The sequence below is a fragment of the Hemiscyllium ocellatum genome, chromosome 40, assembly GCF_020745735.1.
Source record: "Hemiscyllium ocellatum isolate sHemOce1 chromosome 40, sHemOce1.pat.X.cur, whole genome shotgun sequence".
NCBI lineage: Eukaryota > Metazoa > Chordata > Chondrichthyes > Orectolobiformes > Hemiscylliidae > Hemiscyllium > Hemiscyllium ocellatum.
Window position 1 is genome coordinate 28,701,029 of NC_083440.1, and position 18,491 is coordinate 28,719,519.

General features: G+C 43.1%; 1 protein-coding gene across 6 annotated transcripts in view; it reads left to right on the forward strand.

The window, feature by feature from the left end:
* Positions 1-18,491, forward strand: part of asrgl1 (asparaginase and isoaspartyl peptidase 1) — a 65,482-nt gene that overhangs the window by 33,513 nt on the left and 13,478 nt on the right. For all 6 annotated transcript variants that reach the window (XM_060853395.1, XM_060853393.1, XM_060853390.1 and 3 more), the window contains 4 exons: positions 6,067-6,209; positions 9,847-10,001; positions 10,987-11,105; positions 14,375-14,485. In XM_060853395.1, the coding sequence (XP_060709378.1) occupies positions 6,067-6,209; positions 9,847-10,001; positions 10,987-11,105; positions 14,375-14,485 (528 nt within the window). The remainder of the gene's footprint in view (positions 1-6,066; positions 6,210-9,846; positions 10,002-10,986; positions 11,106-14,374; positions 14,486-18,491) is intronic.

The following is an 18,491-nucleotide window of genomic DNA, read 5'->3' on the forward strand; positions in this document are numbered from 1 at the left end:
TAACTATGAGGTCATTAATTATTCCTGTCTCATTACACAGGACCAGATTTAGGATAGCTTGCTCCCTTGTCAGTTCCATTACGTACTGTTCAAGAAAACTGTCCCGGACACACTCAACAAATTCCACCCCAAGGCTTCACTGACTGAGCTGGTTCGACCAATCTACATGCAGATTAAAATCCCCCATGATAATAGCTGTACCATTTTTACAGGCATTAGTTACGTCTTGTCCGTCCCAATGTGATATTATTTGGTGGCCTATAGATGGCAGTTATCAGTGACCTTTTCTTACAATTCCTAATTTCCACCAAAATGGATTCAACCTCGCTCTCCATAGAATCTACAACATCTCTCAGCACTGCCCTGATATCATCCTTGAATGTCAGAAGTAACCACCTCCCTTATCTTTGTCTGTTCTTCCGAATAGTCTGGTAACCCTGGATGATTAACTGGATGCTTAAGAGGCCTTTGGGTTTTTTAAAAACATTTTAACAATAGGAGGGGAGTGGCCGGTTCTCCCAGTTTAAGCTTTCTAGTTGTTCGTTTAGCTGTTTGAGTCACAACATGTTTGAATCTCAGAAGGGTTTCAAGCTTCAGTAAATGATTCCTAACTGATTTTCTCTGAAGTCTCTGTCTTGTTTTCTCCTGGGTTGGAATCCTGCCTGTCAGAATCTGTTCTTTGAATTTGCCTTATTGCCAAGCAGTGTGTTTCTGGGGTATTATGAAGTTGGAACAGTTAATTTGTTTTGGTACTGTATTGAGTATTCGGATCAGGTTTCCAATATTTAAGCTATTCTGAATTCCATTTTCTTTTGTGTTTTAACTATAGTGTTTAACTTTTAAAGCTAAGTGGTTTGACCAGTTACATCACACCTGGAGCAATCACTTCACATTTACTTTTTAAAGTAAGAAAATGGTAGGGTCTACGCTACCCTTAAAATATTTTATAAGGGTCTGGCCTGATCCGTGACACTACTGTCTGCAAAGCAGACAAGCGTATCGAATATTTATTTTCCAAAATCCAATTTTTACTTTTGAAAGCTTCTATCCTTGTAAGATAGATGAAGTCAATGGTGCTTGCATCTGCAAAATCAGTTCATTTAGGAGCATTTTAAAAAAATTAAAATCAAGGAATGTGACCGTCACTACCTAAAGTGAATTGCCAATCACTCGATGCACTGAGAAGGTGGTGGTGAGCTGTCGTCATGAACTGCTATAAGTCGGCCCACGCTGCCATTAGGGAGGGACTGCCAGGTTTTGATCCAGAGAAATGTCAGGAACGGCAATTATATTTTCCCGAAGGGCACCAGTGAATCAAACAGGTTTTTACACCAGTCTGTGGTTTCACAGTCATCATTAGACTTTTGATTGAAGCATTTAATGGCATTCAAATTCTGCCATCTGCGGAACCTGGATTCATTTGAACTAAGGTCCTCAATGTTAAACAAAAACAAAGCACAGGAGAAATTCCAGTCTGGGCAGTATCTGTGGAAAGAAAAACAGTGAATGCTTTAAGTCCAGTGACCCTTTGCAGAACTTTGTGGGCGGTGGTTAGCACTGCTGCCTCACGGCACCAGAGACCCTGGTTCAGTTCCCGACTCAGGTGACTGTCTGTGTGGAGTTTGCACATTCTGCGTGGATTTCCTCCGGATGCTCCGGTTTCCTCCCACAGTCCAAAAATGTGCAGGTTAGGTGAATTGTCCATGCTAAATTACCCGTAGTGTTAGGTGAAAAGGTAAAGGTAGGGGTATGGGTGGGTTGCGCTTCGGCGGGTCGGTGTGGTCTTGTTGGGCTGAAGGGCCTGTTTCCACACTGTAAGTAATCTAATCTAGAACTGAAAGCTGAGAATTGTCGTACTTATGGTGATAAGTTTGGAGTGTTGGGGGGGGGGGGTGGAGGGAAGAGGCAATGAGTTGAGTAGATGGAATCAGTACCTAGAGAGGAAATTAACGGAGCATCGGACAAGAGGATTGTCGATATGCTCGGAGGGAGAGGAATGCTGTGTGGCTGCATACGATGTTTGGGATTTAGATATTTTAGACATGACATTGAGGGATATGAAAGAGGTGGGGTAGTTTCATTATTGCTTGGGAATATCGCAACTGTACTGAGGGAGCACAGCTTGGACGGCTCTTCCAGCAAGGCCACAGCAGTGGAAGGATTAAATCACTTAATGGGATTGTACTACAGGCCTTCCATCAGCCAGTGGAACAGATAATGTGGACAGATTATGATCCTTCAGGTATTGGAGGTGATTTCCTTGAATTCCAGGAGTGGCAATTGCTGTTTTAAATTCAGTTTGGAACATTGTTTTGGAACGTTGGAGAAAGCAAAAGTCAAAACAATGGCAAAAGGGAAAGGACAGACAAAGGCAGCACGTGGTCAGTCAGAGAGAGAGAGAGAGAGAGAGAGAGAGAGAGAGATCTGGAAAATGTACTGGATGATAGATTCTCAGGGGAATGGAGCACAAACAGCCAAGTTTCTGGTATTGAGATGGGGTCAGGTTTCAAGAGATCGATTGTCCGAGGCACAAACGGACCTTTCTGTGGCCAGCAACGAAAAATCAGAATTATGTGTTGCCTCCCTGGTGCAGGATCAATGTGTCTCCGAGAGAGTGCAGAATGTTCTCTAAGGAGAGAGGGATCAACAGGAGACCATTGTACACATTGGAACTAATGACATTGGAAGGAAAAAGGATGATTTTCTGATGGGAGAAAATATTGAGGTAGACAAATTTAAAAAGGAGGTCTTCGAGAGTAGTAATATCTGGATTACTCTCGGTGTTACGAGCTAGTGCGGACAAGAATAGGAGGATAGAGCAGATGGCTGAGCAGCTGGTGTATGGGAGAAGGATTCACATGTTTGGATCATTGGAATCTCTTCTCGGGTAGAAGTAATCTGTCCAAGAAAGATGGATTGCACCTGAATTGCAAGGGGACTACTATACTGGCAGGGAGATCTGCTAGAGCTGCTCAGGAGGATTTAAACTAGTAAGATGGGAGTGGGTGGGACCCAGGGAGATAGTGAGGAAAGAGATCAATCTGAGGTTGGTTTAGTTGAGAACAGAAGCGAGTCAAACTGTCAGGGCAGGCAGGGACGAAGCAGAGAACAAGGTTGGACTGATAAATGTAAACTGCATTTATTTCAATGCAAGGGGCCTAACAGAAAAGTCAGATGAACTCGGGGCATGGTTAGGAACGTGGAACTGGGATATCATAGCAATTATGGAAACATGGCTCAGGGATGGGCAGGATTAGCAGCTTAATGTTGCAGAATACAAATGCTGCATGCAGGATAGAAAGGGTGGCAAGAGAGGAGGGGGAGTGGTGTTTTTGATAAGGGATAGCATTACAACTATACTAAGGGAGGATATTCCCAGAAATACATCCAGGAAAGTTAATTGGGTGGAACTGAGAAATAAGAAAGGGCTGATCACCTTATTGGGCTTGTATTATAGACCCCCTAATAGTCAGCAGGAAATTGAGAAACAAATTTGTAAAGAGATCTGTCATCTGTAAGAATAATAGGGTGGTTATGGTCTGGGAGTTTGACTTCCCAAACGTAGACTGGGACTGCCATAGTGTAAGGGTTTAAATGGAGAGGAATTTATTAAGTGTGTACAAGAAAATATTCTGATTCAATGTGTGGATGTACCTACTTGAGAAGGTGCAAAACTTGACCTACTTTTGGGGAATAAGGCAGGGCAGGGATTGAGGTCTCAGTGGGAGACCACTTTGGGGCCAGCGACCATAATACTATTAGTTTTAAAATAGTGATGGAAAAGGATAGACCAGACCTAAAAGTTGAAGTTCTAAATTGGAGAAAAGCCAATTTTGACGGTATTAGGCAAGAACTTTCGAAAGCTGATTGGGGCAGACATTCGCAGGTAAAGGGACGGCTGGAAAATGGGAAGCCTTCAGAAATGAGATAACGAGAGCCGGAGATGGTACATTCCTGTTGGGGTGAAAGAAATGGCTGGTAGGTATATGGAATGCTGGATGACTCAAGAAATTTAGAGTTTGATTAAGAAAGGAGGAAGTGTATGTCAGGTATAGTCAGGAGAGATCAAATGAATCCTTAGAATATAATGATAGGAAGAGTATACTTGAGGGAAATCAGGAGGGCAAAAAGGGACATAAGATAGCTTTGGAAAATAGTTAAGGAGAAGGTAAAGGGATTTTATGAACACATTAAGGACATAGGGTAACTAGGGAGAGAATTGGGCCCTTCAAAGATCAGCAATACAGCCTATATGTGGATCTGCAGGAGATGGGGGAGATACTAACGTATTTTGCATCAGTATTTACTGGAAGATATAGACTGTAGGGAAATAGATGGTGACATATTGAAAAATCTCCATTACAGAGAAGCAAGTGCTGCATGTTTTGAAAAGCATAAAGGTGGATAAATCCCCAGGACCTGATCAGGTGTCCCCTCGAACTCTGAGAAGTTAGGGAAGTGAGTGCTGGACCTCTTGATGAGATATTTGTGTCATTGATAGTCACAGGTGAGGTGTTGGAAGACTTGAAGACTGGTGGTCCACTATTTACGAAAGGTGGTAAGGACAAGCCAGGGAACGATAGACCAGTAAGCCTGATGTTGGTGGTGGGCAAGTTTGTTGGAGGGAATTCTGAGGGACAGGATGTACATCTATTTGGAAAGGCAAGGACTCATTCAGGATAGTCAACATGGCTCTATACATGGGAAATCATGTCTCACAAACTTGTTTGAATTTTTTGAAGAAGGAACACAGGATTGAGGAGGCAGAGTGGTGGATGTGATCTATATGGACTTCAGTAAGGTGTTCGATAAGGTTCCCAATGGGAGCAAGGTTAGGTAACATGAAATACAGGAAGAACTAACCAAATGGATAGATCAATGGCTCAGAGGTAGAAGACAGAGGGTGTGGTGGTGGAGGGTTGTTTTTCAGACGGGAGGCCTGTGACCAGTGGAGTGCCACAAGGATCGGTGCTGGGTCCACTACTTTTCATAAATGATTTGGATGTGAGCATAAGAGGCTGGAGCATCAGAGGCTTTCCCTGGAGCATCAGAGGCTGAGGGGTGGCCTTCTCGAGATTTATAAAATCGTGAGGGGCATGGATAGGGTAAACCGACAAAATCTCTTGAGTGGGGGAGTCCAGAACTCAAGGGCATAGGTTTAGGGTGAGAGGGCAAAGATCTGAAAGGGACCTGAAGGGGACCTTTTCACAGAGGGTGGTACGTGTATGGGGTGAGTGGCCAGAGGAAGTGGTGGAGGCTGGTACGATTGCAATATTTTAAAAGGCATCAGGATGGATATATGAATAGTAAGGGTTTAGAGGGATCTGGGCCAGGTGCTGGCAAATGGGACTAGATTGGGTTAGGTTATCTGGTCAGCATGGATGAGTTGGACCGAAGGGTCTGGTTCAGTGCTGGAGATATCTCTGACTTTTATGATAGGACTTTAACATGGTATTTTAATTCCCTGTTTTCACTCTGCACAGATGCTGAGAGACCTGATAAGTATTTGTGGAATTTTTGTTTTTTAGTTCTACACCAGTTCTCTACTTTTTGAATTCTGAGTAAGTTAAATTACTTCCATGACCTGTGTTTAAATTTGTTAACCTTTTCCACTTCATCTCTTTGCTCTTCTACCCCATTCAGTTTCTTTCTTCCCATGCCATGAAACTGCTTTGCATCAATTTATCTAAAGTTTATTCATTTTAATTGTTTAATTGGCACCTTTTCTCATTTCTTTCCCAATTATGTTGCAGTTATCGCACGTTGATAGATATAGCATCCTCTCCCCTTCTCAAAGCCTCTGAAGAATAACTGGATCTGGAAATGTTAACTCTGCTTTCCCTCCACAACCTCTTCTATTCTGCTTTTGTTTAACTATCAACCTTTTAAACGTTAAACGTTGGTTATCTGGATGTGAACTGGATAGTCGGTGAAAATGTAAGTGGGCAGCAGCATAAACTGTGAATTGATTATGACAAAGACTGGAAATGGGCCTATGAGAGAAATGCCATTGCAAGACAGGAATCTCCAAGGAGAGAATAATAGAGAATGTCTTTCCTGATTTAGGTTGTGGATCTATGCTTAACGAATGCGGTGAAGTTGAGGTTGATGCCATGATCATGGATGGGAAAACCCTTGACACGGGAGCAGTTGCTGCTGTTAGAAACATAGCCAATCCAACCAAGCTCGCTCGCCTGGTTATGGAACAGGTAGAGTTTACTCCTTTGTTGTTACACACCTTTCCAACCGAGAACACAGGGCGAGGCAATGCTTATTACCTCATTGTAGGAGAAAATAATTATCCCTGACAATTTATGTACTTTAGCTGTTATATAAAACATGGCTCTGTCGACTATGGCGAGAAATCAGACTGAGCTCTCCTCATGTTCCCAACCACACTGGACCTCCATCTTAAACTGCTGTAGGCTTGGCTTTATTTAATTATATTGTACAATAACAAAATTCCAACAGTATTTCATTGAGTGTGAGAATGCTGAGAAAGCCTGAAGTCATGATAAGAATTTTTGCTTCATTAGCTAATTTTCTATTCCTCAGCCTGGTTTCAGAGCAACCGATATCACGTTGTTACTCACCTTGCCCCTGTAGAGGGCCATGATGCTCTTAATCAAAGGGCACAAAGTTTAGATGTGATGTTTCATAAATGGACTCGGTCTGCTGAACCCCATGATCATCATTTCAGCAGGACCTACTTCAACATGAGCAGTGGCTGGAGTTGCCCACATCTGCACAATGAAGCAATTTTTAAAAGAAAAACTTGTCCTTTAAATATGTCCATTTTTGTTGACACTCTTTATTTTTTCCTTATTTTATTGCGCATATAAAATGAATATCTTGTCTGTCACTGAATCCACCTCCAGTTCTACTTGTGGCAACAGTTTCTACAATAGAATGCATAGTTGTCTAATAATCAAGGCTATTAAGTTATGATGACCCCTGACCTGTATTGCAGGTTGAATTTCAGTGAGAATTGATAAGTTGCTATCTCTAAAGGTGAGCCAGCTAGTCTGTCCAGGCTCAGCCTGTACATGTTTTAAAGTGTATTCCGGGGATGTGAACATCACTGGCTAACCCAGCATTTATTACTCATCCCTAATTATCCACACAGCAGTTTAGAATCAGTCACATTGCTGTGGATCTGAAGTCACATATCAGACAACCTGTTCAGAATGGCAGACTTTCTCTCTGAAAAGGTGGTATTAAATTAATTTTTTGTTTTAATGACGACCAATGGTTAGTAACCAACCAGTTTTAGATTCGAAGTTCAACAATGCTGGTAAAACATGGAAAGCACACTGGTTGCTCTCTAGATTTTTACTGAATTCAAATTTCAGCATTTATCATGTTGCCATTCTAATTAGGCCTTTCTGTTTGTACATTCAAGGTTTCACATCTCTACTTGAAGAATGGGGAAATATCCCAACTATCAGTTCTATCTCCGTCAATACCACTGGATTACATTTAAAGACCAATCACACTTCTGTTGTTTGCGGGATCATGCTTTTTTTATTCATTTTGACCTGTTGAGTGGTACAGTAAATGTGACTACTTCAGGAGCAGTTAATCTGTCTGAAATACCTTGAATATCTGAGGATGTGATAAGGTTCTAAATAACAGCAAGTTCTCTCTCACGTTTCCTTCATTTTCTCTCTTTCATTCATCCCAAATGAATTGAAGTCGGGAGCTCTACTGGAGGGTGATTTCAGTCTGGTGGCCTGTCACTCTGAAACCAGTTCTGTAACTCAATGTTGCAGAGCTGCCATTAATGGAGTGGGGGATAGAAACCATTCAGTAACAAATTTTAAATTGATATACCGTTCAATGAAGCTCCGTCCTTTTGTGTAGGAGATGGGTTCGTCTGTCACGTTGTCCCTCCCAATGCACCATGATATGTGGAGATAGAACTCGGAGAGAGAGGAAAGAGCAGTTGGACAGACCAGAGTGGATGATGAACAGCTAACAATGGGGATAATTAATAGCTAACAATGGGTTGTGTTTAATAGTAGACCATTTGATAACAAGGCCTGGCGTGTGGTGGTTGGGCTAAGAACAATGGAAAGAGTGCCTCTGACCTGGAGAAGATGAATGGCGTTTAGAGAAGCTGGTCAGGTAAGGATAAGCTCAGCCAGGTGGAGGAGGGTGCTGGTGGATGGGGACAGTTCAGGCCATTTTTTCAAGGAGAAGCAGAGAGCCCTGAGACCATCCTCATGGGGGATGGATGGGTAAAGAATTGCTCGTCCATGGTATAGGGAAGATGGCCAGATCCTGCAAACTGAAACTGATGTAAAGCGTCAGAGAAATTGTGGCTGTAAGTGGGTAGGGGCTGAACAAGGAGAGAAAACCTCTACGCCCCATTTCTGCCACCTCCAAATGCCATCACCAAACACCCATTCCCATCCACTCCCCTCCCCTGTCAGACTTCTGCAAGGACCGTTCCCTCTGGGACACTCTGGGAATGAAGGAGGAGTGGACCAACCCTCCCACAGCAACTCTCTCTGCCACCCAAGAAGATGGAACACCTGATCATTTGCCACCTCCATCCTCCGTATCTAAGGGTCTAAACACACCTTCCAGATGAAGCAGCGCATTATTTGCGCTTCACTCAATCTCGTTTACTGCGATCACTGCTCAAAATGTGGTCTCCATTGCATTGGGGAAATGATGCATGGACTGGGTGACCATTTTGCAGAACACCCACGTTCTGTCTGCAATAAAAAAAGGTCCGAGCTTTCAGTTGCTTGCTACTTCACCATCCCACCTTGCTGCCTGCCTCTGGATCGCTGCATTGTTCCAGAACAGTGCCTCATTTTCTACTCTGGAGCTCTCCAGTCAGCTAGACTCTCCTGAGTTCAACAATTTTAGAGCTTGAGGCATCTTCTCCCCTGTCCTTATCCCAACCCCCGCGCACACCAGGCCTTGTCCTTGCACGGGGTAAAAACAATGACTTCAGATGCTGGAAACCAGATTCTGGATTGGTGGTGCTGGAAGAGCACAGCAGTTCAGGCAGCATCCGAGGAGCAGGAAAATCGACGTTTCAAGCAAAAGCCCTTCATCAGGAATACAGGCAGAGAGCCTGAAGGGTGGAGAGATAAGTGAGGATGGTGGGGGTGGGGAGAAAGTTGCATAGAGTACAATAGGTAAGTGGGGGAGGGGATGAAGGTAATAGGTCGGGAGGTGGGGGTTTAGGGTTAGTTACTGCTGCCCTGAAGCTCTTCCAGATCAGCACTGTCCCCATGACTTGTCCTACCTGCCTATCTTCTTTTCCACTTATCCACTCCACCCTCCCCTGCCCCTGACCTATCACCTTCATCCCTTCCCCCACTCGCCTATTGTACTCTCTACTACTTTCTCCCCACCCCCACCCTCCTCCAGCTGATCTCTCCACCCTTCACGCTCTCTGCCTTTATTCTTGATGAAGGGCTTTTGCCCGAAACGTCGATTTTACTGCTAAACCTCGGATGCTGCCTGAACTGCTGTGCTTGTCCTTGCACGGTCTGCTATTACACACAAACTGTTATGATCCATTAATTTATCCTCTTATTAACGTTTATCTTCCCAGGCTGACCCACTTCTCTGTTCAACTGTTCATCTTTCTCTTTGGGCTCCATCTCCATGTTTACTCCCAATCACCCTGCTCCCCTTTCCTATTTTTTTTTGCATAGAAAAGAACCTTTTTATAGCTCTGTGAAAGAGTCACTGGATCCAAATCGTTGAAATTTTGATTTCTGTCCGCAACAACTGCCAGATCTGCTAAAGTTTTCCAGCAAATTCTGTTCTTGTTTGTGATTTGCTTAAATAAATGCTGATTGGAAGCTGCTGCTGTTCCAGACCAATCTCGTGATGCTGAGTGACCGAGGGGCATCGCGATTTGCTAAAACAGTGGGGTTTCCAGAAGTCCCAATGGAGGCTCTGATTACTGAACATTCGAGGAAACGCTGGCAGCAAAACCTCCAAGCAGCTTCTGTCCCAGTGGATCCACAAATGTAAGTGCATTTAGTTCAAACTTATTTTGTTTATTAACGTCATACCTTGGACAGAATCCTGTAGAATTACTTTAATTGACTTCTGTATCATTATGGTTCTACGGTTTTAGTCTGTGTTCATTTGACATCAGTGAGCCTTTGTCGCAATATGTTAATTGTTTGAATCAAATTCCTGATTACCTTCCCCGTTTTAATGTAGTGTTATATGTGGAGCTGGAGTTTAGCATGATTTTCTGTATTCCCATATTCAGAATCTGAGTAGAAAAGTATGAAGAAGCACTAGGTTGGGTTATGGCCAGAACTGTGTTTACACTTGGATGTTACTCGTTAACCCTCCGTTTGCCAAAAGCAGTCACGTTCACAACAGTGTTTATCACGTTGTACCGAGATCCTCTGAACACGGTCACCTGGGCATGTGATATCAGAGTTAATCACCTGTACTTGCAGTAACCAGCAGTTTCCTTCTGCTGTGTTAAAGTTTTGTCACCTCCAGACCTGAGTTGATTTGCTGTTCACAGGCCTGCATAAGAAGGTCTGATCAAGTAGTCTGTTCAAAGGTCAGGAGCAGAAAACCAATACAAAGAATAGCTTCAGTCAATTGAGGTATGGCTTATTCACTGGCATTGTCTGTGTATTGTTGGGGAATATCCTATTCGAACTATGAATAGATTCCAGTTGTGTTGCTTAATTGCTCTTTCTCTTGAAAACTCTTATCTTTGAGCTTATGTGACTAAGGCTGTGAAGAAACTTGAGCACAGCTTCAGTACACCTGGCACTTCATGTCCTAAAGTTTGACTAACTGCGAGCAATATTATGTCATTATTGGAGCACTAACACTTGCTTCAGGACAAGTGGACAAGTAAAGGTCATTTTAACCTAGTTGCAATGCTGAATTAGTTAAAATAACTAACGCTAACGGGCTGTGTGCTAATCGGTGATATGATATGATTTCCAATCTGTTAAGCTTCTCTTTTGGCTGATGTAGTGACCATGGAACAATTGGTGCTGTTGCATTAGACAGTTTTGGGAATGTGGCTTGTGCCACCTCCACTGGAGGCCTAACTAACACCTTGGTCGGCCGGATTGGTGATACTCCCTGCATAGGTAAGCTATTCCTCTTGTTTCTTCCATGGTATCCCTGAATATCTGCCTTCGCATGCTGTATCTATGCAGTCACAGAGCAAGAGAAAACCACTTCCATTCCCTGAGGGTGGGGGAAAGGGGAAGTTGGAGAGCTTGAAGGAAAATGGGGGAGACGTGGAGGTCAAGGAGCAGGAGGAAGCAGCGGAAATTGAAGGGTTGGTGCATGGGGGAAGAATAGGGAATGGGGCTGAATTCCATCTGAGGAGATGGAGGAGAGGGACACGTGGAGGGAAGTACTATGTGAGCCAAATCCCTTTTCATCAACTATCATTCTTCTATCAAGTACATCCACTCGTCATTCATCCAGCTTTGTTTTTCTATAAATGGTTTCTATCAAACCTTTCCTTCACCTACTCTCCTGTAAGAAGAATATTCCCAGCTTCTCTTGGTTCCAACTATTTTTGTTGTAGTCCTTCATCCTCAATACCATTTCAGTAAATCCCCTTTTGTTGCTTTGCCATTCGTCTGATATTATGTTACCCCACATTGAGTAGCATTCTCTGACTGGGATCTAACCAAAGAATTTTCGAAATATGGAGAAAATGTTTTTGTTCTATTCTCTGCATCTATTCACTCCGTCGTAATGTCAGAAGTGAGAACATTTGCTGATGACCATACAATGTTAAGCAGTATTTGCAGCTCCTCAGATACTGAACTAATCCTTGCCAATGCAGCAAGACTCGGTCAATATCCAGATGCGGGCTGACAAGTGGCAAGTAACATTTGTGCCACATATACCAGGTAGTGACCATCTCCGTCAAGAGAGAATCTAACCATCATCCCTTGACTTTCAGTGATATTGCTATCACTGATTCTCCTCCTATCAACATCCATGGGTTTATCATTGACTAAAAACTGAACTGGACTAGCCATATAAATGCTGTGGCTACAAAGGCAGATTAGGAATCTTTCATTGAGTAACTTGCCTTCTGAAACCCCAAAGTCATTCTGTGCAAGTTTCAGTTCAGGAGTGTGGTGGAATACTGCCCACTGCTCTGGAGCAATGCAACTCCCAACAACAACAAAGAAGCTTGACATTGTCCTGGACAAAATAGCCTGCTTGACTGGCACCACATCCACAAACATTCACTCCAACCATCTCTGATGCACAGTAGCAGCAGTGTAAAACATCTACGAGATGCACAGCAGAAATTCACCAAGGCTTCTTAGACAGCAGTGACCAAACTCAGGATCACTTCTGTCTGGAAGGGTAAGAGCAACTGATGCATGCAAGTTCACCTCCAGGAAGGATGGTGGCTCAAGTGATTGGCACTGCTGCCTCACAGTGCTGAGGACTTTGTTTCAATTCTAGCCTCTGGTGATTGGCTGTCTGTGTAAAATTTGCATGTTGTCCCTGTGTCTGCAGTGGATTTCCTCCCACAGTCTAAAGATGTGTATGCCATGGGAAATGAAGGGTTACAGGAGTAGAGTCTGGGTGCGAGTCACTTCAGAGGGTTGGTGTGGACTTGATAGACCAAATGGATTCTGATTCAAGCCACTCAGCATCCTGTCTTGGCAACATCATGCTGTCTCTGGGTCAACATCCTGGAATTCCCTCCCCAGTGGCCCAGTTGAAGCAGCAGTAGTCGGTGTGTTGGAGATAGACATGTGCTGCAAACAGCTCACCATCTTCTCAAAGGCAACTAGGGAATAAATGCTCTCCCAGCCAGTGACGCCTGGACGCTATGAATAAATTAAACAAAGCTCGAGCAGCCAAGCATCCAGTACTTCTTTTGTAACTGTCTTTTGTCTTACCTTAAATTTTGTATTAAAAAACTGCCGTGTCTTCTTTCCTGCCCTTTCCCCACTTTATCCCCTTCAAATGGTGCCATTTATTTTAGTACTGCCTTTCATAATAATGTAAGAAATAGGAACAGGAGGAGCTGGTTCAGCTCTTTAGATCCACACTGTAGGCTCCTATGGAATACAAGCTGAGTCTACCTAATCCTGAGTCACAGGACAATCCTTCCACTCCACGTGGATCCATGGCTGCCTTATTCTTGCTCTTCACACTCTACGTTAGGTTTAATGAGGTAGTTTCACCAGCCTGTCTCTGACCATGTCTTTCCCCATTTTCATTATGCTGTCTCTGACTCTGTGCCTCTTAACTATCAACCCTTCCCTGATTGCACTTCTCTCAATTTCACTGGTCTGTCTCCAGCCCTTTCACTGGAAATTTCACTGCTCTGTAAAACTTCACTTCTGTTCACTGAATACGAAAAATAATCTGGAGTTATCGTCCCCATATCACTGCATATTTCTTGTTTCTAATCTTTTGATGCACATTTGTACATTTTTAAGTCCATCCACAATCCCCTTGCACAAGACAAGGTAACATCAGGCCTCCCAGTCAGTGGCAGAAGCAAAATTCTGCAGATCCTGTAAATCATAGAATCCCTACAATGAGGAAAGCACGTCAAGCCTGCATCGACTCTGCTTGTAATGTGCATTTACCATGGTCAACCCACCTAACCTGCACATCTTGGGCCTCTGGAAAGAAACTGGAGCACCTGGCAGAAACCCAAGTCCCTGGCACTGAGGCAACAGGATGAGCCATTGTGCCACCCAAATCTAAAATAATCAGCATGTGTAGAGAGAGAGGCAGAATTTAAGCTCAGGATCATTTTTCAGAATCACTATTCCATCTCCAGAGATGTAGTCCAACCTGCAAAGTATTTTTAGTTTCTGGGTTAATCTCTCTGTGTATCTTCTTAGACCAACAGATTTATTTGGAAATACAAGCTTTCAGAGTGCTGTTCCTCCAAGTAACTAGGATAGGAGTAATGCTTCGAAAGCTAATACTTCCAAATAAACCTGTTGGACTATAACCTGGTGTTGTGATTTTTCACTTTGTCCACCCCTGTCCAACTCCGGCACATCAGATATTCTGAGACTCTGGTTAAACTCTGAACTGTATGTGAAAGGGAACAGCTCAGAGCTGGGATTCTAACTCCGACCTGAGATCTTCCTGGGAGTTTGAGCTCAGGTGAGGAATTTTGGGGGACAGACAGCTTTGAGATTTGGGGCTTTTGTACTTTTTGTAGCTCTTTGAACCATCAGCCCTTCAGGATCAGATGTGTTGTTATTATATGTGTTATGCCCAGCAGACAGATCAAATCCTCCAGCCCCAGCTCATCTCTCAATGGTTAATTCGTGGAATTACTTTTAATGAAATCGTTAAGATTTTGTGCTACCAGTTTGATATAGCAGTTGCCTTTTTTTTTGAGCAGGAAGTGGTGGCTATGCTGATAACCAGAGTGGAGCAGTCTGTTCCACAGGAAAAGGAGAGGCAATTATGAAGGTTACCCTCGCCAGACTGATTGTGTTTTACATGGAACAAGGTGGTCCAATTTTTATACTATATGACAACACTGTAGTCATAAGATCACATCTCTGGCTAATTTTAGGACTTTGATCCTTTTAAATCCTCAAGATGACATCGAAAAGTTAGGCTGGTCCTATTTGTTTTTGATTTGATTTATTATTGTCACGTACTGAGGTACACAGAAATGTATTGTTCTATATGCTATCCAGGCAAATCCTATCTCATGTGTACATCAGGGTAATAGAGCAGAATGCAGAATATGGTGTTACAGTTGGAGAAAGTGCAGAGAAAGATCAATCTTGATACATGTAAGGTTGGTTCAAATATCTTCACGCTGTCAGTCTGATTCCAGTATGCCATTGAAGTTTGGCCACTATTCCAATTGTGGCCTCAAGCAGTAATGACGAAAGGATTTTAACTCTGTTTTTCTTCATGGATGCTACCTGATGTAAGCATTTCCATTATTTTCTGCTATTATGAAGCTGAAAGCGTATACTGGGAATGATTTAGCAGGATCCAAGGTGGGAGTGAAACCTTTGTTGTAGAGAAGCCAAAGGAGGACCAGGGAACTGAGTTGTTGAAATAAAAATACTCTGGAATTTTCCCAGACGGTGTAGTAACAAGATTACACTATCCTAAGTTACAGCATGAAGCAAAGACTAAAGAAAGATGAAGTAGTTGGGTTTTATATAGCCCTCACCCTATTTGACATAATGGTGCAGGTGTAACCTGAGCACGCAAAGGTCCACGCAGAAGAGTTTAGTCCTGAAAGGCTCATGGACGTAAAACAGAAAGACGAGACATTAAAAGATAAATATGTTCATGCGTACTCAGAACATATTTCTGAGGGTTATTATCTTAAAGATGGAATCCCAAGATGAAAATGGAGACCACTGCAGGTTGGTTAATGCAGAGGAAAAGTGAACCAAAGTGCATCAGATTGTGTTGCCAGTAGCTTACAGACAGGCGGTGTTTCTGGGAGCACGTGATCTACCTGTAGGAGGTCACCTTGGGGTGTGAAAGACTCAGGCTAAGGTACTAAATCTTTTTATTGGCCAAGAGTGTGGAAGATTGTGGTTAACTTTTGCCATACATGCCAAATAGTAGGTAAGCCACAGGCAGAAGTAAAATCAGCACCTTTTGCTGCCATTTCCCTAAGAACTGTGGACGGCACAGTGATTCACACTGCTGCCTCACAGCGCCAGAGACCTGGGTTCAATTCCCGACTCAGGCGACTGACTGTGGAGTTTGCACGTTCTCCCCGTGTCTGCGTGGGTTTCCTCCGGGTGCTCCGCTTTCCTCCCACAGTCCAAAGATGTGCGGGTCAGGTGAATTGGCCATGTTAAATTGCCCGTTGTGTTAGGTAAGGGGTAAATGGGTGGGTTTCGCTTCGGCAGATCGGTGTGGGCTTGTTGGACCGAAGGGCATGTTTCCACACTGTAAGTGATCTAATCTAATCTAAACCTTTCATGTAGGTTATGATTGAATGATTGTGTAGGTCCTTTCCTAAAATAGAACTAAAAGTGAGCACTAGTCCTTGTTAACCATAGTGGATGTGTCCACCAGATTTCTGGAGGCAATTCCATTACAGAGTAGTAAGGCAAAGAAGGGTAGTGTAGGAGTTAGTACCTTTCTTCACATGGTATGGGTTACCCAGAGAGGTTCAGTCAGACCAAGGCTCTAATTTTACTGCTCGGCTGTCTGTGGAAGTCATGGATAGCTTAGGCATACAGCACTTTAAATCCCGTGCATATCATCCTGAATCCCAGGGAGCATTGAAAAGGTGGCATCAGACCATGTTAAGAGCGTACTGTCTGCATTACCTTAATGATTAGCAAAAAAAGTATCCCATACGTATTGTTTGCCATGAGAGATTGCCCAAACAAATCTATTCAGTTTACTCCCTTTGAGTTAATAATCGGACATGAAGTGAGAGGCGTTTCGAAAATAATTAAAGCGAAACTGACCGGACCGAAGTCCGAGATCTCACACTTGGATTTTGTATTGGAAGTGAGGGAGAGATTAAATCGGGTAGGTGTGTTAACATAAAGCACCTGAAGAGGGCACAGCATAGGATGAAGCAGGTGGCAGATAAAAACTTTGAAATTCAGATGTTTTCCCATGGGGATGACTTATTAGAATTGTTACCAGTGGTAGGTGATCCCTTCAAAGCCTGGTTTAGTGGAGAAAAGAAAACTACATGGTAACGATGCAGGATTGGAAAAAAACTCTTATCGGGAATGTCATCTCATGTGAATATGACGTTATAATAAGGTTTCCACCTAATCAAGAAAGGGAACTGAAGAAACAGGTGTTATTTACTGCCCAGCACAGTGAGGAATTAAATCCAAATGTCGTGGAGTTTGATCGTGGAGAAAGTACTTGAGTGGGATAGGTTAGTGAACTATCTGTCGCAGGAGCAAAGAATGCAGTTGGAAGGTTTGTTGCAGTGGTATGAGGACATATGCAGGAATAAGGTGGGGATGACAAATGCTGTTGTGCATGAGATAGAAGTAGGGAATGCTGTTCCAATAAAACAACACCCCTACAGGCTTAATCCTTTCAAAGCCGCACAGGTCCAGAAAGAAGTGGATGTGATGCTCAACAAAGCTATCAAACAGAGACAAAGCAAGTCGAGTTCGCTGATCATGTTAGTTCCCAAATGTGACAGAACTCGATGATTTGTGTGTGGACTATCGGAAGGTCAACATCATAACAAAATCAGACTCCTGCTCAATACCACAATTGGAGGACTGTATAGAGAAAGTCAGACAAGGCAGTTACGTCACAAAGTTGGACTTACTGTGAGGTTCTTGGTTTTATCAGAGAAATTAAAAAGAACTTCTGCATTTGTAACCCCAAATAGGCTATGGCAATTCAAAGTTATGCCCTTTGCAATGAAGAACACACCGGCCACATTCCAAAGACTCCTGAACAGAGTTGTGGCTGGGTTAACAAACTCTGCAGTCTATTTAGGCGATGTAGTGATCTTTAGTGAGTCGTGGAAAGATCACATGGTGCAGTTGGCCGAGCTCTTTGAATGGTTAAGAGAAGCAAAACTGGGATATAACATCGGTCATGGAAGGTTGACCCCAACGAATGCAAAAACCAAAGGCCATCGAGGAATTTCCACTGCCATCCTTTGAAGAAAAAGGTGCTTTTTTGATTTTTGGGATGAAGCAGGTTCTATCAGAAGGTGGGAGTGAGGACTGCAGATGCTGGAGTTTAGAGTCGAGAGTTTGCTGCTGGAAAACCACAGCAGGTCAGGCTGGTGCTTTACTAGCACCACACTTGACTGGATTCTATCAGAAGTTTGTTCCAAACTTCAGTGTAGTGATACCTCCAATTTACTGAAGAAGAAAACAAAGTTTCAGAGGACAGAGCAATGCCAGGAGGCACTTGACGACTTAAACACAGTATTAACCACTGCACCAGTTTTAGCTGCACCAAACTTTATGAAATCCTTAAGTTGCAATTGTTGCTAGTGACATGAGTTCGAGCTGTGGAAGGTGATAGAATTGAACGGCCAATTGTTTACTTTCCAGAGAAACTCAATGCCCACCAGAGAAAGTACTCGACCATCGAAAGGAATTAGTTTGGTGCTGGCCTTATAAATATTAAAATGTATGACAAACAACACATTGGAGACTGATCGCAATCCTCTTACATTCTTCGAAGGCTTTAAAGACTAGTAGGAGATTATTTCATTGAAGTTTTATGTTACAGGTCTTTACAGATTTTTATATGTTGCTGGTCTTACTGTGATAAATACGTTAGCGTGGATTTAAGATTGAACAGTAACCAATGGTATCGATCTGGGGTATGCAGAAATTAATATGAAGTTAGGACATTAAGCTAGGTACAGAGGAACCTCGATAATCTGATTTTCGGATAATTATTAATCGGATTAACTGAAGAGGTCCTTGAGGTCCCGATGGAAACATTACATCAAAGACATATTTCCAACAGTCATCGCATCCTTTGTTAACAACAGTGATTAAACAGGCACTGTCTCAATGTCT